Source organism: Fundulus heteroclitus, chromosome 20, assembly GCF_011125445.2.
Source record: "Fundulus heteroclitus isolate FHET01 chromosome 20, MU-UCD_Fhet_4.1, whole genome shotgun sequence".
In the NCBI taxonomy this organism is placed as follows: Eukaryota; Metazoa; Chordata; class Actinopteri; order Cyprinodontiformes; family Fundulidae; genus Fundulus; species Fundulus heteroclitus.
This window is the reverse complement of record NC_046380.1, coordinates 12732298-12756802: the sequence shown is the minus strand read 5'-3', so window position 1 is coordinate 12756802 and position 24505 is coordinate 12732298. Positions and strand designations below refer to the sequence as shown.

The window sequence follows — 24505 nt, the reverse complement described above, 5'->3', positions numbered from 1 at the left end:
ATAGAACAGAACATAATAGAATAGAATAGAATTAATTGTCTCAAGGTCTAGAAATGTGTGTGCACAACAGCAAAATCAAAGGCAAATTGAAGAATGCAAATAGACAATAAAGGCCTGCATCAAGTGAAGGAATTTAAATATCTGAGAGTCTGATTCCCATTTTGAGCTCAACCATCCAGGAAAGGTTCTCAATGTGGAAGAGCAGCTCCACATTGAGAGGAGTCAGCTTTGTGTATTTGTTCCAAATGTCCACTGGATGCCTCCCTTGGGAGGTGTTCAAGGCATGTTTCACCATGGGGATTATTCTTTGTTCTCCAAATATAAATCAAATAATTTCAATCACCAGGTTTCAGCTTCTGGCTCAATTTTGAGTGAGAAAACGATGACCTAAAAAGAGGCAGATGCTTCACCATTATAATTTTTAACAGTAATCATACGATTCATGAATCACATTTCTAGACTAATGTGGAGCAGCTTAGAGAACTCTTTACAGAAACAGTACTTTGAGCTAGGCTGAAAGCTTGTCTTTATCTTTAAACCTCACCTGCTTAACAAACATGTCTTAGCTGCAGAAGCAGGTAAATATCAGGAGGTAGACTTCTTATCAGTGCCACTTGCTGGACAACATTTTAATTATTTCTTAATCAAGATTTAACAGATAAATAAACAAATTTTAAACCCATTTGTGGAATTACTATAAAACACACAAAAATAAGGCACTTTCCAAATTTCAATGCACAACTCTTATTTAGACTGTCAAACTAAAGTATAAAGGCATGACAGAAGTTTAATCTATGTGGTAATTTTTCTCTTCATAAAAATCAAAAAGGGCTCACTTAAATATGCACCAGCTGCTCTGGTCTTTTCTTTCTTTTTTTTTTTTATCCAAAAAAAGTGTGAACAGCCGACCTGAAATCCACCAGTGCGAGCACAATGTTCTCATGCATCAGTACATATGCTGAGCCCAAGGGAGATATATTTTACATTTTATTCTATTTCTGTAGATAAACAGTTTAAATACTGGTGTAAAATATATGTTTGACTGAAATAAACTGTGTCACAGAAGACATATTTGTAGAAAACCATTGAGTAGAAATTTGGATTTAATAAAGGTTTACACAATAAATATTTTGAGCCATTTGAACTTTTTTCTACCAGGACAGAGCAGCCACTTTCGTTTCAGTAAGTGTTTTAAAATCCTGGTTCTTTCTTCCTGCGTCTGGATCCTCACTGCAGCCATCATCCACTCACATCATAACAAAGTGCTCTATTACCAAAGCCTTAAGAGTGTAAAACATTTATGAATCATAATTTATTCAGTTAAAATGTAGGTTTAAATTTTAAAATGCTTGGAGGAGGCTGATAGTGCCAACACATCTGGAAGATTGAAACAACAACACTAAAGAGCCGTCATGAAAGTGAATTCAGAGCTTTGTGTTTCAGTCAACTCCCTTAAATGTGCTTTTCACAAAACACAGGCACATAATAGATTCCAATTGCTTTCCTATCCAGTCTAAAAAAAAATCAGGTTTAGAAATCTTGTTAACTTATTAGCTAATAGTTTGCTTTATATTAAGAGCAGTATATGTTTATTTTGCTTTTTCTATTCTCAGAAAACTAGCTTATCTTAAAGCAGCACTGCTTAAAAGAGCAATAAGTGATATTTCATCACTAGGTGGTGCTTGAGCACTGTCTGTAGACCAAAACAACATCTGTGACAAGCCACGCCTCCGGCTCCTCCTTTCCCTTCTCAAATATGCGCCTCCTATCTGAACATATATGCATGTGCAGCTGGCCCAGCTATGTAAACGAGAGACTGGAAAACAACACAGAAAGATGCAGTGTGACATCATACCGTACTGTATCTAAAATATGACCTTTAGTTCTTCATATCAATATTTTTTAGTTCTTTCTATTTAAAATAATTACATTTTGCTTATTGCTCCTTTAGGTTTTGACCTAAGTATTAGCTTAATTTGAGCAATGTAAAGCAGGGACAAATTATTCCACAATTTTCAGTGATCTGTGTGTGATAGCTAGTCCACAAATTAAATAAAGGAATTCAACAACTTTCTATTTTGTCCTAAACCTAAACACCATTTAACAACAGCATCTTGACAATAAATATTGAAAGATCCATATTTCCCTCCAATACATTACAAAACTTCATACACTTTGTCACATACACATGAAAAAAGGATGAAAACCAAACTTTCAGGATCAAGGAAAATATTGGTGCGCAAGGCAACAAACTTTCCAGAAGGACAGAGATAACTTAGAAGAATCAAAGAAATAAGTCTTGAAACATCTAGTCTTGACAAGCATCTAAGTTCAAGTAGCTACCATGATAGCACATTTTTATGTGGGCGAATTGTGATGTCTATAGGGACTTAAAGACAGACACATCAAGCCATAAAAACAAATAATAGTATAAAGAAGCCGGCATAAAACAATTGATTCCTAGTAGGATCCACAGTACACATGTGACGGCATCAAATGATGTTGCCTGGTTAAAATCTTTAAGTTGTTTTTATCCATTCAACGATTATAGGGGCTACTATAAATCTGTATAGGATTTCCTAAAGTGGTCGCCGCAATTATTATCCTCTTGGTAAATATGTGTAAATGTATTTATTTTTTTATTACAGTAGCATAGTATCATACCCATTACCTTTGAAAATATCAACCACCTGTTTGATCGTTTTTAAATTATGTGCCACTAGTGGCCTTCATTGTTTAGTAGCTTGGCAGGTAGAAGGGCAGAGTGTAAAGGGGAAGACATGTGGTAAATGGGCAGCGGTCGAGAATCAAACCTTGGAGTGTTGTGTCTAGGTATATAGTTTCCACCTATGGCATGCCTTTCTCACCACTGGGCCATGTGACACCGGTATCAACCAATAATGGGAATGCATTTTGCCCAAATCGTCCCACTGAAAGAAAAAAAAGGTCAGTTATAAAATCTTTATATATATATATATATATATATATATATATATGTATATATATATATATATATATATATATATATATATATATACACATATATATATATAGGCTAAATGAGGGTTCAGATTTACACCGCAACCATGCATGGTGAGATGACAGAGGGGTATACTGGCTTTAAATCAAACAATCCATCCTGTGCTGAGCTATATCAATCTACATAAGGTTATCCAAACAAATAGCAAAACCAAAATCAAGGTTTTTTTATATTAACCTCCCAGATTCCTGCGTATGTTGGTGGCAGTGTTTTATCATGTTGCAAATACTAGATTTATCTGTATTTTTCTATGCACCCATTACTGATTGCAAAGCAAACCTATATGCAAGATCTTAGATTACAGTGTTCTGCTCAAAGTCAGCACAAGATTTAATAAAGAGACTTTACTTTTTTGATTTTGGTTGGACTTGTGGGGATGTGAGGCGATGTTCTTTTGTTTTGTATTTTAAAGGCTTTCCTAAGTTGGTTAATCAGCAGCAAAGTTGTATAGTGCTTGCCAACTGGTTTATTTAGCACACCACAGTCAAGGAATAAGTATATGTCGTCCACACAACAGGAATGAAAAATAGTATTGAAATTTAGAATATGATATTTAAGATCTGTTTGTTACTCAAACCAGGACTGTGGTGTAGATGCACACGACTCCTGTCCTACCACAACTTACATCAGGGGAGCGATTCTGAATTTAGATGTGTATTACAATGTGATGTGTTTATTCTGTGTTATTTTATGGATGTGCCATATATATATATATATATATATATATATATATATATATATATATATATATATATATATATATATATATATATATATATATATATATATATATATATATATATATATATATATATATATATATATATATATATATATATATATATACTGCTCAAAAAAAATACATTTAGTCGTTTTTTTTTACAAGGACACACTAAAATTCTCTGCCTCAGTGCAGTTTCTGTAAAGTGTCAATGGCCAGTTACGAATCATAATCATCTAATTTTCAAATTTGTGCATTCCAGAGAGCAGTATTCGCTTTGTAACGTAGGCCAGGTTTGTTTATCCAGTCTTATTTAATCAAACCGGACACGTCACCTGCTGAGATGAGATGGGTTTTATAGTTTGTCTGTAAACTAAATAAGTAATGGTATGCAGCTATTAGGCAACATATGATTGATATTTCCTGCAGTTCACATTTATGTCCCCCTCCCACCACCTATGTTTAATCAATTGTCATTACCAAGTCAAGTACAAAGAGAAGAGAAGCAGAGATTTAATGTTCTCTCCGCTATCCCCCGAGAACTGTCAATCACCAAAGCTCTATCTGCATAACTAATGGCCAACTTCTTACTGCCCTTGGAATTTGGGGGAGGATATCCTGACTGATGGCCACACACTTCACATGTTCTCATGTGCAGGTCAGCACTAAGGAGGGACAGTGATAAAGATTAAATGAAAGGCCCGTTTCTACTAATGAATAGGAGCACACCTCTGGTTTTATTGAAGGCAATTTAAATGTTACAGATGTAATCACATGACATGAGGTCGACTAAACTGCACTGTATTCTTTTGTTTCTAATATTTATAACCATTTTTGCCCACTTTGAAGCTCATGCTGACCTACAACTGTCTATGCACGAGCCAGAGGCTTTTCTCTGTCAGAAAATTATGTAAGGATAGGGGTTGTGATTAATAAAAGATAGCCAAACCACTTTTTCTTAAAGATACACCTATAAATAGGACACTGATGCAGTACAACAAAATAGTCTGAAATATGTTGTTGAGTGCTAATAAATAAATACAAAGGGGAGCCGAACTGTAAAATCCATCTAAGTTTGTTTTTCAAATGAATTAAATTACAGTTTTTTTTAATCAATGTTTCAATTGTTATTTTGAGTTTCTGAGATCCAAGTAAAAAAAAAAAAAAATCAACTTTGATGCCCCCCAGAATTGGACAGGTGGAGTTTCTTTTTACAAAATCAAACCGGAAAGTCAAATTCAGCTGAGAATATGCTTACATTTACAGCAGTAAACCAATTATTGGCAGTTCAGATTTGTTGTGTCTCATTAAATCAGTTGGACACACAATGCTTTGTGGAAATGTTCTAGAGTTTTTAAAATGTTGTCACATTTCTTTTACATATTTCAAATTACTAAGAATTTACTTAATAGACTAACACAAGGCAATGGATAACTGAAATATATGACTGTACATGGTTTTGCAGTTTTTTATTTTTCTTAAAAAATATTTTTTTAATATTAATACCTTTTTAGCTTAATATCCCTTAATAATAACCTAGTGCAACACATTGCGTTGGGAAGTCACCTAATTTTAAAGAGTCCACCTGTGTGCAAGTTTACACTCACTGTAAATATAGATCTTCAGTGAAGCCCTCAACTGTTTGCCAATGAACATTAGTGAAAAAACAGAATAATAAAGATTGTAAAATGCAGATATTAAATTTGCCAAACGTTTAAAGCCATGTTATGTTTAAAACAATATCACACCTTTTGAACATCTTATATAGATCACTGTTAACTTTACAACCTCAAATTGATTTAAAGAAATATGGCACCACCCAACAAATCTTAAAATTAGGAACTACTCTGGTCAGATTAGACAAAAAATGCTTTTTTAGTAAACATGAAAAATATTTTTTGTGGCAAATACATAATTTCATGTCCCTGTAAACTGTGAAACATGCTGGAAATTTCAGCATTACATTCTGGGGTTGCCTTCTTTAGCAGGTACAAGGATGCTCATAATGTTGATGGAAAGATTGATGGAGTTAAATACAGGGCAATCCTTAAAGAAAATTTGTTAGAGGCTGCAAGACTCGAAACTACAGCAAAGGCTTGCCCATTAATAGGCAAATTACATTAAACAAACAGTCACAGTCATAATGTAATGGTTTAGATCAAAATATATCCAGGTATCAGAAAGACCAAGACAACATTTAGACCTAAATCCAATTCAGAATATAGGGCAGGACTAGAACTGATGTTTACGGTTGATCTCCATCCAATGTGACTAGGTTTGAGTGACTGAGTGAATAGTAATGTGCAAAAAAAATGTTTTTTTGTTTTATGAAACTATCAGAGACATAGCATGAAATATTTCCAGGTGCAATTGATATAAAATATGATTCTCCAAAGTATTGACTCAGGGGGCTGAAGATGGTAATTGTTAGATTTATGTGTGATAAAATAAATACATCTTTATTTTTCTTTTACTTTACAAGATGTGCTTCTTTGTGTTAGTCTGTCACATTCAATTCCAATAAAATGCATCAAGTGAGAAAAAATGCAAGTACATGAAATGTGAAAAGAAAATTCAAGGAATACGAATAAATTTACAAGGCACTATGGTAGTCTCACAACCTTGGCTAATACAATGTTGCTACACTGTTTTTTCATCCATAAAATGTTAAAAAAATATATTGTTATATGCTAGCATTGCTATTCAATATTAGACTTTACTTTATTAGGCCCCTGCAGGGCAATTCATTTGCAGCAAGTAATAGTAGTAATAGCATAATCACATCATAATCACACAAACAATACAGACAATAGAAAAGACAGAAGGATAAGAAGGGACTTATAAAAGTTAAAGGAGATCAATCTAAAACACATTTTCAAAAGATAAAAGACTGAAGCTAAGACTTGAAGTAGAAGTCTATGATAAAAGGTGAAGTGGAAGTTAAAATTAAAGTCCAGCAATTATATAGTGACCTTAAACCAGGACCTGATTTAAGGTCCTGACCCCACAATTTGTTTGAAAAGCCAGTGACTGTAGGGACAAAAGAGTTTTTAAGTCTGTTGGTTCGACACCTTGGAAGGGTGTATCTCCCAACTGAAGGGAGGGCCTTAAACTCTTTGTACAGGGGGTACGCTTTTTTTGGCTTTGGTCACTGATCTGTACTTGAATAGGTCAGTTGTGCTCCAATGATTTTTCCGAATTCTTTAACGATGCTCTGCCAGCGGTTATGGTTTTTCAGATTCAGCATACCAAGCCAGCAAAGAAAGGAAAAGGTGAAAACAGATTCAATAAAACTATAAAACATTTTCATAAAAACACAATCAACATTAAAACTCCTCAGTGTTCGAAGAAAGTACATCCTCCGGTGGGCTTTTCTGCACAGTGCATCCGCCTGGGACTCAAACGTACTTGTACTCTTGCACCACTTCCACTGCCTCTCTGTTTACGGAGACAGGATAGAGAGGGGAGGATCCTTTCTGAAGTATATGCACATTTATTTTGTTGTTGACACATCGATGTGCAAAAAGGAAGACTGGCACCACTCGAGAAAATCCTGCAGGACCGGACCGTGGCCAGTAGGGGCAAAGCCATTCAACAAGGACACAATGACAGAATCATCAGCAAACTTATTAATGTGATGATTTGTGTGTTGACTTTGGCACATGTTTGTGTATAGAGTGAACAACAGAGGTGATAAGATGCAACCCTGAGGTGCACCAGTAAATGACGCCTCAGCATCCGACAGAGAGCCATTTACTTTTACTCGCTGTGTTCTATTTGTCAGGAAGTCAATTAGCCACCGCATCAAAGCAGTATCCACGTTCCTGGATTGGAGTCTCTCTGGCAGTAAGTGTGGTTGGATGGAGTTAAAAGCCGACGAGAAGTCAATGAAAAGCAATCGCACAAGGGTGTTTGATCCCTCAAGGTGAGTGAGGGACATGTTAAGCAGGGTGGCAAAGGCATCATCAACCCCTCTTCCTGCTCGGTAGGTATACTGGAGTGGATCCAGCATTGACTGAGTGCAATTCAAAAGTTCACATTTGAGGATTTTTTTCAAAGGTTTCGTAATGAGAGTATGTCAGTACTATGGGCCTGAAGTCATTCAGCTCCTTAGGTGACTTGGATTTTGGTATGGGAACCAGGATAGAAGATTTCCAGATATTAGGTACGTTGCAGAGCTCCAGAGATTTATTGAAGGTATAACAAAAGACACATACTTATTGCTCCGCACAATTTTTCAGAACCTGCCACCCCAATACCATCAGGACCAGGACTTTTCCTCTCCTTTACCCATTTAAGCTGTTTGAGGACTGTGCCCTTATCTAAATGCACATTGTTTTTGTGCCTCCATAAAAGCAGACAATTAATGCTTAAAATCGTGAACATTAAAACGATTAAAACAACTATTCAATTCATTGGCAAAGTCAAAGTCTGCTGCATCAGTGACACCATTGGGGACCGTGGCCTTCTTTTTGGATTCCATGTCAGTCATTGTTTTTACAACCTCCCAACCTGGATGGGAGTTTTATGAAGTGAACAGACCCTGTACTTTATTTTTGTGATTAAGCTGGGCTGTTCTGATAGTCTTTCTCCCCTCCTTTTGTAGGACATTATACAAAATCATGTCACCTTGATTAAAGCTTTTATTTCCTCATGTTGATAGCTTTCTTTACAGCTTTGGAGAACCATGGTTTATTATTTGAAAAAGTGCAACATTGTCTATGAGGAATAACTAGATCTTCACAGAAGATAATATAGGCTGACACTGTTTCAGTTAATTAATCTAGATCCACACAAGCGTCTCTAAAAACACCCCAATCAGTACTACTGAAACACTCCTGAAGACTCTCAGTGAATTCATCTGACCACACCGGGACACTGCGGAGTTCAGGTTAGAATAAGGAGACAAGAATGACAAAGTTAATCCATTTACTATCTGTCTTGCTGATCATTTTAAAATTGGATGAAAACAACTTGATATGCTTTGGCATTCTCTGGTGACTTTGACAATTACAGTGGTTTGGCAGAAGACAGTCAGCAGGGAGATACACTGAGAGGAAATTCTTTGGCTGGGTTCTGTCATATGGTGCGTTTGTTTCAACCTAAAACAGCTCTCTGTATTTATCCCTGGTGTAAATGAAAAACTAGTTCCACAAATTATTCATAATGCAGGAAAGTCTTTAGCAAACAATTCACAAACAATAACTGTTAACATGGGGGCTCTATTTACTTTATCGCTGTGATCTCATTTAATGAGCAATTTACTGAGTCAATAGACCATTGCACACATCGAGATTTACAAAAAAAGTTAAATATTTATTGGTCTTTTTGTTTTTTTTATAATTTTCCATACATTTGCAATTTAAGGTAAACATTGAATAAGCGGGGACATTAGGTGGATGTGAACTGATCATCAGCTCTTATCACAGCCTCCCCAACTCCAAAGAAAAAAAGAGAAAAAAACAACAAGCAAATAAAATAAAAAACAAATAAATCTCATCACAAAATAAAAAAAAAAAAAAAAACATATTTTACACAGTCACACAAAAAATATGGAATATATTTTGGCTGCTCTCGTCACAAAGTTGACCACAAGCCAGCTTCATAAAACAGTCATTTGTTTTTTTGTGAACCCCTGTAGCAGTTTGTGCCTTGTTGCCTCACAAATAGCTGCAGAGAGAGTAAGAAAAAACACTGTTAACAAACAACTGTCCTCAGTTCCTCATCTTCAAAATTTCCCTTTTTTTAATAAAGGAGAAAAAAGTAAAACAAAGGTTTTTTTTTTTTTTTTTCCAGGCTGAAAGATTAAGACTGAACTGGAGTCCGTCTTTCTTTTTTGTACTTAACTTCAGTGGGTGATTTTACCAAAAATGTTCCACTCTGTAATGTTTACATGGCCTAGATATCACTTTTTCACCAGTGTTTTATGCAGTGCCCTGCAAATGCAGTTCTTTCTTCTCCTCCTTTAATTACGTCTTTTGCCTTTACTTTTTATTCAACACTAAGAGCTCATTTTTGTCTTTACCATTGTGTTAATAAATAAATAAATAGATGAAAATAAATACATGAACATTTCTTTCTTTAAATATGTGTACATCATTCATACAGTGCACTTCCACATCGCCCTGTCTTACCTAATGAATAATGATTCTCTTAACCCTCATTAGTGTCATAGCTTTAACTAACAGTTTTTAAGTTAGTAACAGAAAATAATCCCTTTACACACACAAAAAAAATGACTAAATAGCACTTTTTTCCCCCACATTTCATTTCCACTTTAAAATATTTTAACAAAAATCAAAACAAGTGTAAAAAACAGTCAGAAACTCAATGTTTTCTCAGAGCTTAAGGTCTATTTCCAAAATGAGATAAAGAGGTTGCACTCTGACTGAAACGAGTACACAGGGTTAGTTCTGATGATCTCAGTTAAGTGCCAGAGGGTGAGGAGACAAAAAAAAAGCAAAAAAAAAAAAGAGGAAAAGGGAGTGTTTAACTGTCTTTCTGTAGATAAGAAACTGTGCTAGGATGCTTCCTCCTCAGTCTTTCCTGGAGCATAGTAGCCTGCCAGTTGCCTAAAGCGTGGCCCCCAGTCGCTGAGGTAGGAGAAATCCAGCTCAGATGTGGTGGACAGTGTGTGGATTGAACTGAGTGAAAGAGCAGGTGAACTTGTGCCCTCAAAGGCATATGTCTGGAATGAGTCATACGGCGGCACCGACAGGTCAGCGTCAGCCTGCTCCACCTTCTTTCGTATGTAGCCTTTGAAAAGAGAGAAGTCTGTTGCTGCTGCCAAAGCTCCATCCACCCCCCCTCCCACTCGATTTGCCTGTATCCACTGTGGCAGCGAGCGGATGTCTGGACCAGAGTCACAGCTTTTGGCCTCTGGGAAGTCATAGAGGTTCCTCAGAGCGCTCATGTCATACGCCTGAGTGTCCTGCTCCCCTCCGCCTTCGTCGTTGTATTTGATGACGTTATCTCTCATGTCCTCCTCGTCCTCTGCCATCCTTTGGCCTTTCCTGTGGCGTTTCAGCGTGAGAATCAGCAAGACAAGAACTGAAACAGAGGAAGAGAGCAAGAGAAGAAGAGATTACTCTGACCACTATTGAAGATTTTAGCATAAATCTTTAAAATAGCTTGAACAGTTGGAAGGGGTAAAGACTAATTTTAAAAGCTCAATGTACAGGATACTGACAGTGACATATTGTACATGCGAAATGTGAGTCACTGGTAGTTTTCAAGGGTTGAGCATTAGGATATAAATCCTCTTCATTTTTTAAAAAGTAGAATTTGATGCTGACAAAAACATCGCTACACAAAACAACAAAATGTTTTTGTTGAATTTGCCCCTTGGATGATAACTTTGGAACTATTTAAAGTTTGTACCTACTCTCACTGTTACTTTGATTTCTCTTATCTAAAAGGTAATATATGATTAAGTTTTCCATTTCAAATACATGAGTATTGATTTTTTCACTACTCTGATAGCCTTACAAAAAATATGCTGCAAAAAAGGCCTAATGGTTGCCGATACCACATCAATACTCATTCAAGTCTAATAAAAGTGAGATGTTTTGGTTTTTAAACTTAGGTCTCTAGCATATTGTCTCTTTCAATGTATGCTTATGTTTCTGAGTCTGAACAAAAAAATGATGGATTATAATTTTAAAAAAAGCTTCAAAGCCAGATGAAGACTTTGTATGTAGAGCTGAGGATACATGGATTTGTTTTCTAATCATTTTAGTTAAAGCAAAAACATAGGTTTTTGATTAAATATCTACACCTAGGGTGCTAGGTGTAGTATTTCCCCTCTTACAGATTTATTCTGTAAGGGGTAAATACTTTTTTGTCACAGTTAAATGTTACTGATCATCAAAAAAAATATCCATTTCAATCCAATTTTATTTATATAGCACCAATTCACAACACGTGTCATCAGAAAGATAGGTCAACAAAGTTTCCTATCTAAGGAAACCCAGCAGATTGCATCAAGTTTTGACAAGCAGCATCCACTCCTCCTGGAAGAGCGTAGAGCCACAGTGGACAGAGCTCAGCAGAGTGAGAAAAATAGATCCTGATGTCCTCCAGCAGCCAAAGCCTATAGCAGCAGAACTACAGCGATAGCTCAGGATAATCTAAGCCACACTAACTATAAGCTTTATCAAAAAGGAAAGTTGTAAGCCTAGTCTTAAAAGTAGACAGGGTGTCTGCCTCACACACCAAAACTGGGAGTTGATTTCATAGGAGGGGAGCCTGATAGCTAAATAATATGCCTCCCATTCTACTGTAGACTCTAGGATCCACCAGCAGACCTGCAGTCTGAGAGCGAAGTGTTCTGTTAGAAACATATGGGGTGATCAGAGCTCTGATATATGATGGAGCTTGATTATTAAGGGCTTAATACGTGAGAAACAGAATTTTAAATGCTGTCCTTGATTTAACAGGAAGCCAATTAAGGGAAGCTAAATTAGGAGAAATATGATCCCTGTTGTTGATTTTCATCAGAACTCTTGCTGCAAGATTTTGGATCACCTGAAGGCTTCAAACCACATTTTATGGGTTTTCTGATATTAAATAATTACAATATTCCAGCCTTGAAATAACAAATGCATGGACTAGTTGTTCAGCATCACTTCTGGACAGAATATTTCTAATTTTGGTAATATTTCAGAGGTGAAAAAAGGAAACTTGGGAAACATGTTTAATATGGTAATTAGAGTTGGTCAGAAATAACACTAAGGTTTCTTACTTTATTACCAAAGGCCAGTTTAATACCATTCAGATTAAGTGATTTATTAAGAAGTTTATTTTTTATCTTTTCCAAAGATGACAACGTCTGTCTTGTCAGAATTTAAAAGCAGAAAATTTAAAATTATCCAGGTTTTGATTTCATCAAGACATGCTTGTAACCAAAGTAATTGATTGGATTAATGAAAATTCATGGATAAATATAGCTGAGTGTCATCAGCATACCAGTGGAAATTAATCCCATGCTGTCTTGATAATTTTATCAATCGGAAGCATATATATAATAAAGAGAATTGGCCAAAGGAACCTATTATAGTTTGGAGAACATTTATCAATATATGGGAATGATGAAGTGAGTAGATTCTCATCATTTATTTATTTTATGATTAAAAAAAGGATATCCAAACCAATCTGCACACATAAAAGTATTTTCCCCTTAAACCTAATAGGTTGCACCTCTCCTGGGTGGTAACATCTAACATCAAGTGTTTGTGATAACTGGCAATAAATGGAAAACTTTTAGCCTCATCCTCTTTGAAGAACTACAGTAATTCTGCCATGTTAAAGAGTTTTTTGGAGTATGTTGGTTTAAGGTCATTCCAGTCTGATTTAAATCCAGACACTGACAAGGTCATTCAAAAACATTTTTTGTTTTGTTTTATTATTTTCTTTTATCAAGCAGTTGAGGTGAACTTGCTGATGTCTTGCTTTATATATTTAATCCTGCTGCCTTTACCAGGTAAGTTTAAGCCTAAAGTCAAAAGCTAATGGCTGGATGGAGAGCAGAATTAATGGTTCTATAAATCAGAGCAAGTCTTTGAAGGGCTGAAGAGTTACGCTAGACCAGAAATGTCCACAATCATGTTTGATTGCAAGTTTCTGAAACAACATGTTCAATGTCAAACAAGAGGATGCACACCTTCCTAAAATTATTTTTTGTTGTGAATAATGTTTTACATGAGAAGCGCTTCTGAGTTAATTTTGGTCTGCAGTGGTTTTCAACTTTGAACTCTCCCATGATGTTTTTTTCTATTTTTTTGCTGTTAATTGATTAACCCTAACCTTTAATGTCTGTTTTACTACAAAACAATCATACATGAAAAAGGAAAAAATAAAAACACATACTGTATCTAAGATTTTGATGAATTAGTACATTTTTCAGTTGCATTTTTAGCCAGACAATGAAAACGCTCACCCTTACCATATATGAAAAATTACATTATGGGAGAAAATAGCCCACATTGCAAGCACAGTGAGACATATGAAGGTGTTAGGATTTTTTTCACAGTCTTCTGTAGAAAACCTATTTTTTTCACAGTGTGCTTCCTCATTTGTTTAGATTGAAATATGGCAAAATGTTTTAACAGCCAAGTATTTTTGGGACATTAAACAATGCTAAAAATACACAAGCCATCAGAATATGTGGCATCTATTAATGCTAAAGCAGCACCCCTCTATTTTCATGTCAAGTCTGGTTTTAGCTCAGAGATGCCCCACAAATCCACGTTAACTAGACAGATATTCTGTGAGCAGGAAATGTAAATAATCCACCATGTTTTCCTCAAAACACACTAAACAGAAAGATACAAATGACGGAGAAAAACAAAGAAAAAGGCAGCGCTGTGTGCATCATTCAGTCATATTTTAAGAAATAACAAAGCACAGTAAGTTTTAATGTCCCCATTGAAAGTCGTTGATTCTGTCAACTAGAGATTGTTTTTCAAACGCAATGAAGAACAAATTAGGACAGATACACACTCAAAGAAAAACTGTGCAATTAATGTCTTACGATTTGAGTGACACTAAAACCTTAAAGATACCTATTAGTGTAAATGAAAAAATGAGAAATTCAATTACTTTTTTTCATTGTTTTGCATGTTTAGCTTTAATGTAAAACATTGTTTAGCATAGGCAATCAGTCGGGTCATTGTTCTAAATCAGCCAATTGCAAGTGCCTATTGCCAACCGAACACAGCTCGTAGCATATTGGTGCTTCACAAATATTTGCCAAATTGCAACAAAATCAAGAGCTACTGTAAACATCTTGCAGAATTATAACTTTTTTAAGCCAAAGTTCAAATCATGTTGAATGCTAAAAAGAAATGATCTTGCAATGCATGTATTGTTTGATATGTTGACAATTTGTCATTCAGGCGGAAAAAAAGTCACCGCAACCTTTAGCACTCATCATAGATCAAAGAAAATCTAAAATATTCTCTGTTAATTTAGAACTGTTTTAGTTCGAAAATATTTTTCTTTAAAGCAGAAAACTTTAGTCTGTACTTATAAAGACTGGCAACTTGATTTATTCCCAAGAGTCAGCCATTGGCAGTGAAACCAAAAAAACACAGAAGGTATTATTTTCCTCTCTTAAACAGGCACAGAGTGCAACTCCTTCAAAGAAATACAAGTAAAGAGTCATTTGAATTTTTCAAAACCATGCCCCACAAATCTTAAGGCCAGATAACAACTTGTCAAAATGAACAACATATCAAGAGATTTAAAAAAACAGGACTCAATCATACTTTATGGGGGCACACACTGGGACACCCATCTTTCCACTATAAGACATTATTTTATTGTCATATTAGGCTTATATTGGACTTTCACGAAGTGTATACATGTGAATCACACATTTGAAGTACAAAAATTATTTGTTATGCATACAAAAAGCCTGTGGTCAAATGGTGTTTGTTTTTTTAAATTATCTTTGAGTTAACTATTCTCCCCTTATCAAAGCACAGATTATACAATAAGACACATTTTGAACTAATCTGAATGTTCTAATTCTATTCTCTGCAATTGTCTTAATATGTTATGAATGTCCTAAAAGTGAGACTAAAAATCCCTCTGCAACTAAGAATATCTTCCCAAACTGAAAAGCTCTTTATGATCTTGGATGGATTGTATATGGAATCTATGACTGATAACATTGTGCTTCACTCACATTGTTTTGCTAGGCATCATTGGGGAAGCAGCTTTTCTTATCATTCTTTTGTTCTTCTCCTTAATGAATGGAACAAATAAATTGCCATGAGGCCTGAGAAAAAGTCTGTTTCTTTTAGGTAATTTGCGATGTATACTTCCATGCATACCAAACAAGCCTTAAGACAATTACTCTAAATTCAACCTAATAGGAGAAGTAAAAGTAGGAAAAATTGCCATTTTGAGATGTTTTGTTGGACAGATTGGCCTTTTTTTTTAAAGAATGCGTGACATTATGGGACATTCTGCTAAATTACAAAAATCTTCCTAACTGGTTAGTGTCCCTCACTTTTAAATGTGTGGATGCTTGAATTGTGAGACTCAGAAAGCCTATTTACTTTGGTAATTAGCATACCTTTGAAAATGTCAATAAAACACCATGTACAGACTTTACTCCTGCTGGAAGCTTATGTACCCGTGTTTAGCCAACTCTTATACATACAAAGCCGATACCCATGTGTACAGATGTTGTGATAAGTGTTCCTGACAAGACAGTTAATTTCCCCTTGGGCTGCGCTCGTTGCCCTCACGCGGGAGTTCATCACAAGCAGATGGGATGTAATTGGAATGGATGCAAGCAGATGCTGGGACGCAATGAAATGGATTCATCACATAAGGCCTATATAAGAGCTGATGGAGGGACTGTTTGTTTCTACGGTAATTAGGCAGAAATTTGTTTTCATTTTTCTCATCATCCAGCAATTGATGCAATAGAGGTGGTCCGGCCTCTGGAGAAAGAGGCCGGATCACCTGATTAGTCATTGTGTGCACAAGAGGAGATTGTGCATGCATGTGCACAATGAAGAAATGACAACATGAAAACAATAATAGACCATAAAATAAATGGATTGTATTGCAGTTAAGATCGTTTTGATGTGGGCTGCATGCGCAAGCGGTTTGTAGCTTGGTGCATGTGGTACAGCAACTAAAGGCAACCAGAAAAGCTTTGGAGGCTGTTGTTGAGATACGATTTCTGTCAGATGCTTTGAGCTAGTATTGTTATTCATAGCACATGATAATTGTGAAAACACTGCTCGTCCCTTGGTCCTGACCTGAAATGTAGAGATTTCCAAGTCTATCAGGATTACTAGCAGAATGTAAGAGATGCAAGTTAGTCAACTAAACAAGTTGTTCAGTACTTTGATAAGAAAAAACTGCTGTTTATTTTGAACCATCAAGGTGACCAGAAACTGGGTAAAAAATGACTAAATGTTGGAAGAGGAATAAACATGGGAACATTTAATTTTCAAGAGAAGCATGGAAAAAACCACATAATATATGTTTTGTTATCAAGGCCAGCATAGAAAAAAATCAGTTTCTTCACAAGGTCTTCCTCTCTTTTAGTTTGAAGTATTAGTCCTCACCTTGTGCAGTTCATGTGACCATGTTTAGGACAACACTAAAACCGTGACACACTGCAGAGAGGCTTTTTTATAGCCACAAGGTTGCTTCAGGTTTGCACAGTTTTGCTGAGGCTTTTATAACTGTGATGAATAAGTGATGTTGTGCTTTTTGAGTTCACTGTGGTGGACTGCTTCATTAATGGAGGAAAACCTTTAACAACACTCATTAGGAAAGCTCTTAAAAGAAAAGGAGAACAATGTAAGTCTTAGTTAAAGCAACATCATGTCACATCATCCATCATTCACTGCCTGCACTGTATAAACTTTGTAGAGTCACAAGGCGGAGAGACAAAACACTCTGACAGTATTGTCGCTTCTTGCTGTCAGTAAATAGTGGAATGCAAAGACTTACAGTAGTGGTGGGTGGTAGGGGGCAGTAAGAGGCTAACTCATTAATTTTTCAAACATTTCAATATCAGCCATCTTTGGTATATGAGAGCATGGGCATGTGTATGCATAGGTATATTACTGTGTGCCTGGATATATATATACAAATCAAAGCAGGTCTGGATAGATTTGACTATTTAAAGCCTCCTGTGTAGAAGGACACAAGTGCTGAGGCAGCTCTTTGCCTGTTTGTGCTCTCTAACCCATCTGCACTTCACTCTCATCCATTCTATCTCTGCCTGTGTTCCATGGATCAAAGTAGCTTCATATCAATCATAAAACCAGGCAGGATTTGCACTCCCCCTACTCCCCCATTAAACAAAAGCAAACTCTTTTCATATAAAGCAGACACAAAAGGTCCAACCTGAACATGACAGAAAGATCAAAAGTGTATTGTGTCATTAATCTTTACATTTCTGCCACTGCATTTGCACATTTTGTGGATACCTATTAAAAGTGGTAAACTCATTAAAATGCACTTGGCTGTATGATTTTTCTGAACAAAATATTTAAATCTTTAGGTGCATTTAGACCTTTCTCCAGAGTAATCTAGGGTTTCATAAATATTTGTGTTGGAGCAACTGGGATTGACCTGTGTTGTTACCCCATATAAGTAAAATTAATTAATTAGAATCAAAACAGTTTCTACATCTAAAGATCCCTCTATCTATTTATTTCCCAACCATCTTAATTCAAATGCAGTACACATCCATGAGTGCTTTTATCTGCTTACCTATGAGGATCAACATGCAGACCAGTAGTGCTATAAGTGCGCCGGGGCTAAGAGCTGCACTCATTACATAGGCTGTTGCATTGCAGGTCTGGATAGCTCCCTCTGCATTTAGAAAGAAAGACAAAAAAACAGATTCCCTGTAACACTTTTGACACTAGTGTTGAGTCAGTTAAATGCACAACAATTCACTTCTCAAAAAGTAAAAACATTTTTTTTTTTTTTGCCTTGTCTAATTTTACAGATTTAAAATCTCTGTAAAAGACCATTTGTGTGCAAATTTTATTGCCATGTGTTATTTTGCTTGCCATAAATATAGGCTCAGAAGAAATGTTTGCTAAGCAAAAAAAATGACATGTTGACCTTTTCATAGCGCCGCTGCTGCTGCCAAGGGTGACAGTGATGTTAATGTTAGTAATGGTGCTGCCCCCGCAGTGGCTCTCACCTGTGTCGCAGCCACAAACATGGATGGTCAGGGTGCCCGTTGAGCTGAGGGAGGGAGGTCCACTGTCAACAACAAGAATGGGCAGGAAGTACACATTCTGTTCATGGCGATTAAAGCTTGACTTCTGGGTACGGATGCCAGCTGTGTTGTCTTGATGTGGGATGCGATTTAGTCAGGGGCGCGTTCAGGTCAGACAGATAAGACAAAGCAGAGAATTACACATGAGTCACTATATGTTAGAAGAACAAAAAAACATTCATCCCATGCTCACCCCAGTGATTTTCTGTTGTAGATTTAAAACCTTGGAATATAGATGATAGCTTATTAGTATAAAACAGATACAAATAGTTTTAGATGTGCACCATTGATTTTAAATTAAATATCTTCTTCAATCATTTGACAGCTCATTTTCATCACCTTAAAATTAAAAATTGGTTTAGAAATTGATTTTACAAAACACATGCCAACATGCCAGTGAATGGCAATGGCATTAACCTGAGAACATATCGAAATACAATGGCATAACATTTCTTTGAATAATGGTTTATGGTTAGAAATTAAAAATTTACTGACACTTTACAATTTCCTCTCAACAATGGCCTTTTTCAGTACACGAGTGAAGTCTTATAGAACTGGGGTTAGAAAGAAGCTTGCCATTGAAAACTAAAAACCAAAACAGGTATGTTAAAAAGAAAATAGTGCAGCTGTCATGGTTGAGTTTTGGTTTGGCTTTGTTTTTCTGTTATTTTCATTTTTTCATCTCTTTTGAGTTAGGTTTAATTTTATTTTATGTTTTCAGTCATCAGTTATTTTCTGTCAATTTTCACTTCACCTCCTCAGCAGTCAGTCACACCTGATATCATTTGCTTGTTAATTAGTCAGACCCTTGTTTCACCTGTTAGTGCTCTATTTAAACCTCCCTCTGTCTTCAGTTCAGCACTGGGCCGTCTTCTGCTATCCACCACTCCATGCCAGTCTTTGTTTGTGTCGTGGAAGATCTGTTTCTGTTCTTTCATTGAAGGTTAGTCCTGCCTGTTGCCTTAAAAGACTTGGTACGCTACTGTTGTCCCTGGAGAAGCTCTGTTCTGTGTCCTGGTGTCTCCAGAGAGCTGCTAACCTGACTAGCCACCCAGTGGAGGCTCTGCTCTGAGTCCTGGTGTCTCCAGAGAGCTGCTAACCTGCCTGGCCACCCTGGAAAAGCTCCGCTCGGTGCCCTGGTGTTGCTATGAGACCTGCTAGCCTAGCAGCCCTATGCTTCCTAGCCTCCAGGCTTGAATGGACTCTCACTCCGGGCCGTCAGCTCCTGCCATCACCTACATCCCTGACCTTCTGCAGTCCTGAACCTCCGGTCTTCATCACTCACCACCCAGCATACTTGTTTCAATAAAGACTCAAACTTTTAGTCCTGTGTGTGCGTCTTGAGTTCATCGATAAACAAACCATGACAGCAGCATCATTGGTCCCACATAGTTGGTGATGTAAGTAAACACTAAAAACTGAGCTTATGAAAACTAAATGTTGGATATCATGAAAAAAACATTATCATTTCTGAGGAAAAACATCTTTATGTATGGTGTAAAGGGACAAAGGCTGAACAAAGTCCATGTCTATATTTTCATGAGTACATAATTGATAATTTGACCAGAAACAACTTTTCTTTTGACAGATACCTTCATAAGACACCTATAACTTTTTTACTATAGTAACATAATTTCACTTTTTTTTTTTTTTTTTTTGGTAAAGTTTTTTTTACACAATCAATTATTTGTACCCTTGCTGTTAATCAACTTTTTTTTGCCAGCGATTAGTCCACTCTTATAACATTTCACAAGGTTGGAACACACGGAAAGAAGGATCTTGCACAGTCCTGGGTCCTCTCTTCTGCTCTATTCTATTCAGCTAGCCACATATGCTATAAGACTTATTTCGACGGACCTTGATGTTAAAAAAAGTAGGTTGGTTTAGTATCTGGGCTTCTGTTTTATTTAACCTTTTTTTTTTTTTTTTGATTGAACATGACCTGGATGGCTGTGTATCTTCAGCAACAGGTGTCTGGGGAGTGGGGAACCATTTCTGTGTTGATATAGCCATTTGTTTGGACCCATTATCCCGCTAAATAGGTCATTAGAATTCAACTAGTAATGTACTGGTATTTCACATATTTACATCGTCATTGGTTCTAACATGGTTCTCAGATACTTTGACAGATATTTTTCTCAGATATTTTGACACAGAAAAAAGGCTCATAGCATCATATATTTTCTTTCATGCTAAACTGTAGGCATGATATGCCTTATCAAATAGGTATTGCTTGTTTTATGTCAGACCTGCCAGGAGGGGGAGAGATGAACCAATCAGCTGTCATCCCCATATCAAAGTGAGCAATATTGCAATTGCAAAGGACTGCTTGGATGTGTTGTTTGGTTTGGATACTACATTTTACATGCTAGGTATTAAGGCTCAGTATTGATGATATGCCAGTTGGATAGACTGTCCTCAGTGCTGTCATCACAATTTTCAGCAGTAGTATATCAATTAAATGTTGCCATGTTAATAAGCTGACCCTAATAGGCATGCAGATAGCATTTAAGATGCCACCCATTTCAGTTGATCTATAAAAGTGACCTCAGGAGATATGTTTTACGTCCCTTACAATTCTGCTTAGTGTGCATGGTTATAACATAAACCATGCTTTTTTGTCATTGTTTAAGCTAATTATAACATTTTAATAATTTTTCTGAATATATAACGTGAAGCAAGTTTAGGTGTGAGCAGCAATTTTATTATAGTCATATATATATATATATATATATATATATATATATATATATATATATATTTTTTTTTTTTTTTTTTTTTTTGTTGTAAGACCATGCTGATGCAAAAGAAAAATATTTCATGGTTTCACCAAGCCCGCCAATAATATAGGAGGGTGCTAGATCATAAGTTCATTAGGCAAATAAAAAGGAGAATAGGAAATGAGAGTGAGGACTACAGTTTCAAATTATACTCCAATGGTGTGTTTATATGAGGACTCTGCATGAGACTTAGATAAATGCAACTCAATATAAGGAATGAGACTTTGAAAAATAGAATCAGGGTGGCTCATGGGAAGACCTGCATAGAGGATAGCAAGTAATCCATCTCCCAGAACATTTATCACTGTTATCCTTGTCACCCTAGAACTACTCTGACACATGTAGAACAATTTTCATATTATCGTTTATGTTCAGGGCTTTGTCCTTTTGACTTTTACACAACATTGTGTTTTAGATATCTTTACATTAAAAATCATAACCTCTTATAAAAGACAGGTGTTCTTTATCAGATAAAATCAATGTTGTTTGACTTTCACAGGATAAAAAGAACTAATTCACAAAAGTACAAAATCACTTTGTCAAAGCTTTATTGCTTTTTTTTTTTATTTAAACTTGCTGTCCTAAGACTTAAAAAAAAAAATCTCCAAGCATGACACAGGATGTTCCCACAAATCTAAAAAAGAAATGGATGCCAGTGTATCATATAGCAGGAAACTTTATACGGTAAGATTAGGGGTTTCCTCTATGGACTGGCAGCAAAGACTTCAAAGAGTTTAGCAACATGGGAAAAATGCCTTGTCATCATTGTCTGTCAAGGCCTGGAGACAGAACGCAACGTGAGGGCATGAAGAGCAAGAGATGAAGTGACAGATTGAAAGTGACAGTTTGACAAATGTGTCCATGAAAAAAAAATACACTAGAGTACAAAAAAGAGAGGTAGGTGGATTTAAAGTATGTATGGTGCTATGTTTGCTTTAACCATTTTATATGTATACACAGTACTGGTGGCTGGCATGAATATAGTATGTTTATTTCCATTCTGTTTTTGTATGTAAAGCTATCAGGTGGTAAATAAAAATGTAATAGTTTATATATTATGGTTACTGCTCAGCTGTATGTGATTATATGCACACCCTCAAGAACAAATGAAACATGCATGAAACTGATGATTATATTTTGGTACTAATTTAGGTATTATGGTTCATGTAATTCAAAAAATAAAAAAAGCCAAAAAGACTAACACTGTTTTGCTTATTCCCTGCTCATCCAGTAGTATTTCTGTAAACCGTACACTGTGTGCCCGTATGTTGCAAAAAGGCAAAAGCTATGCACCTTTCCGTTCAAATGCACTTGCATGGTTCAGCAGGAGACCCTTCTGCCTTCACACAGTGACATTTCCCTGGCTCAGAATGCTCTTCTGACATTTTCCCGGTGTCAGATCAATCTTGATTTAGCCAGATGTCACATTTAGTTAGATACACATCCCTAAATGAAGGATCTGCAAGCGTGCATGCAAAAACACTGACAAGTATGAAAAAAGTCATTTTCCTGACAAAGCAGAGTTATTGCCAGAGTCCACATTGACTTTATCCATTTTTCTAAATATATATATATATATATATATATATATAGTGCTGTGAAAAAAGTGTTTGCTCCCTTCCTGATTTTTCTGCATAACAATTCTATTTTAGTGTTTCAGAACATCAATCAAATTTAAAAGTTAGTAAGAGACAGCACAACTGAACACAAAAGGCAAACATTAGGGCTCGTCTCAGTTTTTTCCAAAATACATCTCGAGGATCAACAAAACTTTTGGGAAATATTCTGTGGACTGACGAGACAAAAGTTAAACTTTTTAGAAGGTGTGTGTCCCCATACATCTAATGTGAAAGTAACACCACATTTCAGAAAAAGAACATCATATCGATAGTAAAACAAGGTGGCTATTTCGCTGCTGCAAGACCTGAAAGACTTGCTGTGATAAATGGACCCATGAATTCTGCCGTCTACCAAACAATCCTGAAGGAGAAGGTCCGGCCATCTGTTCCTGACCTCAAGCTTAAAGAAACTTGGGTTCTGCAACAGGGTAATGATAAAAAACACGCCAGCAACTCCACCTCTGAATGGCTGACGGAAAACAAAATGCAGACTTTGGAGCAGCCTTCTCAAACTCTTGACCTGAATCCTACTGAGATGTTGTGGAATGCCCTTAAAAAGGCAGTTCTTGCTCGAAAACCCTCCAATGTGGCTGAATTACAACAATTCTACAAAGATGATTGTGCCAAAATTCTTCCACAGCGCTGAAAAAGCACCATTGCATTATTTTAAACGCTTGATTACAGCTGTTGCTGCTAAGGTGGGCCCAAACAGTTATTAGCTTTAGGGCGCAATCACTTTTTCACAAAGGGCCATGTAGGTTTGGAATGTCTCCACTTAATAGTAAAAACCTTCATTTAAACACTACATTTTGTGTTTACTTGTGTTGTCTTTGACTAATATTTAACTTTGTTTGATGTTCTGAAACACTTAAGTATGATAAATATGCACAGAAATAAGAAATCAGGAGGGGAGGAAAAACTTTTTAACAGCACTGTAAAACCTAACTGTATACTGATGTCATTGCAATTGAAAACAACAATAAAATAAATTTGATAAAAAACATTGGAAAGTTTTCCCAAACTGTTTATTGTATAACTTTCTTTACTTTCTGCATTTTAAAGATAACAATAAATTAGTTTATGGTCCAGTTATACTATCACACCAGCTTTTTTTCTAACAATTACAGCGTAGGCTTGTGTCTTTTGCAAAAACAAAGAATCAGACATGGGGTCTCATATAGTAATTATTTTGCTTATATTACTTAAAGGCATACTATGCAACATTTTTCAGTTAATTAATGTGTTCCATACCGTTTTGGATGATTAAATTAATTATTTCAGGTCGAACAAAGGTTTTCTCGGCTGCCCTGGGGGTCTGTGGGGGAAATACCGCACTTGCAATTGCAAGAGTTCACGGCCCGCACACACAGAAGTCTCGCTTTACGGCGAGAACTCCATGTGTTTTTGCCCTGCCATTCACTATATGCACGCGCAAAAGCAACAACAAAGTACCGCGTGTTAACGTCAAATAAACATGCAAGCATATCGAGTTTTATTATTATTATTATTATTTTTATTTTTATTTTTTTTATGTTGACGAGACGCTACCGCGGCGGCCGCGGCGAGGCGGCGGCT

General features: G+C 36.1%; 1 protein-coding gene and 1 long non-coding RNA gene across 3 annotated transcripts in view; both read right to left on the bottom strand.

The window, feature by feature from the left end:
* Window positions 1–9052: 9052 nt before the first annotated feature.
* Window positions 9053–24505, bottom strand: part of LOC105918743 (cadherin-22) — a 278331-nt gene continuing 262878 nt past the window's right edge. For both annotated transcript variants that reach the window (XM_012853899.3, XM_036151556.1), the window contains exons 12-14: window positions 18454–18603; window positions 18012–18113; window positions 9053–10811 (exon numbers count right to left, since the gene is read on the bottom strand). In XM_012853899.3, coding sequence (XP_012709353.1) covers window positions 10282–10811; window positions 18012–18113; window positions 18454–18603 — 782 coding nt within the window. In that variant the 3' untranslated portion in view covers window positions 9053–10281. The remainder of the gene's footprint in view (window positions 10812–18011; window positions 18114–18453; window positions 18604–24505) is intronic.
* Window positions 19464–19686, bottom strand: LOC118567156. Its single transcript, XR_004933522.1, has 2 exons — window positions 19632–19686; window positions 19464–19570 (listed from the first exon to the last, which is right to left on the bottom strand). It is a non-coding gene; the product is annotated as an uncharacterized LOC118567156 (long non-coding RNA).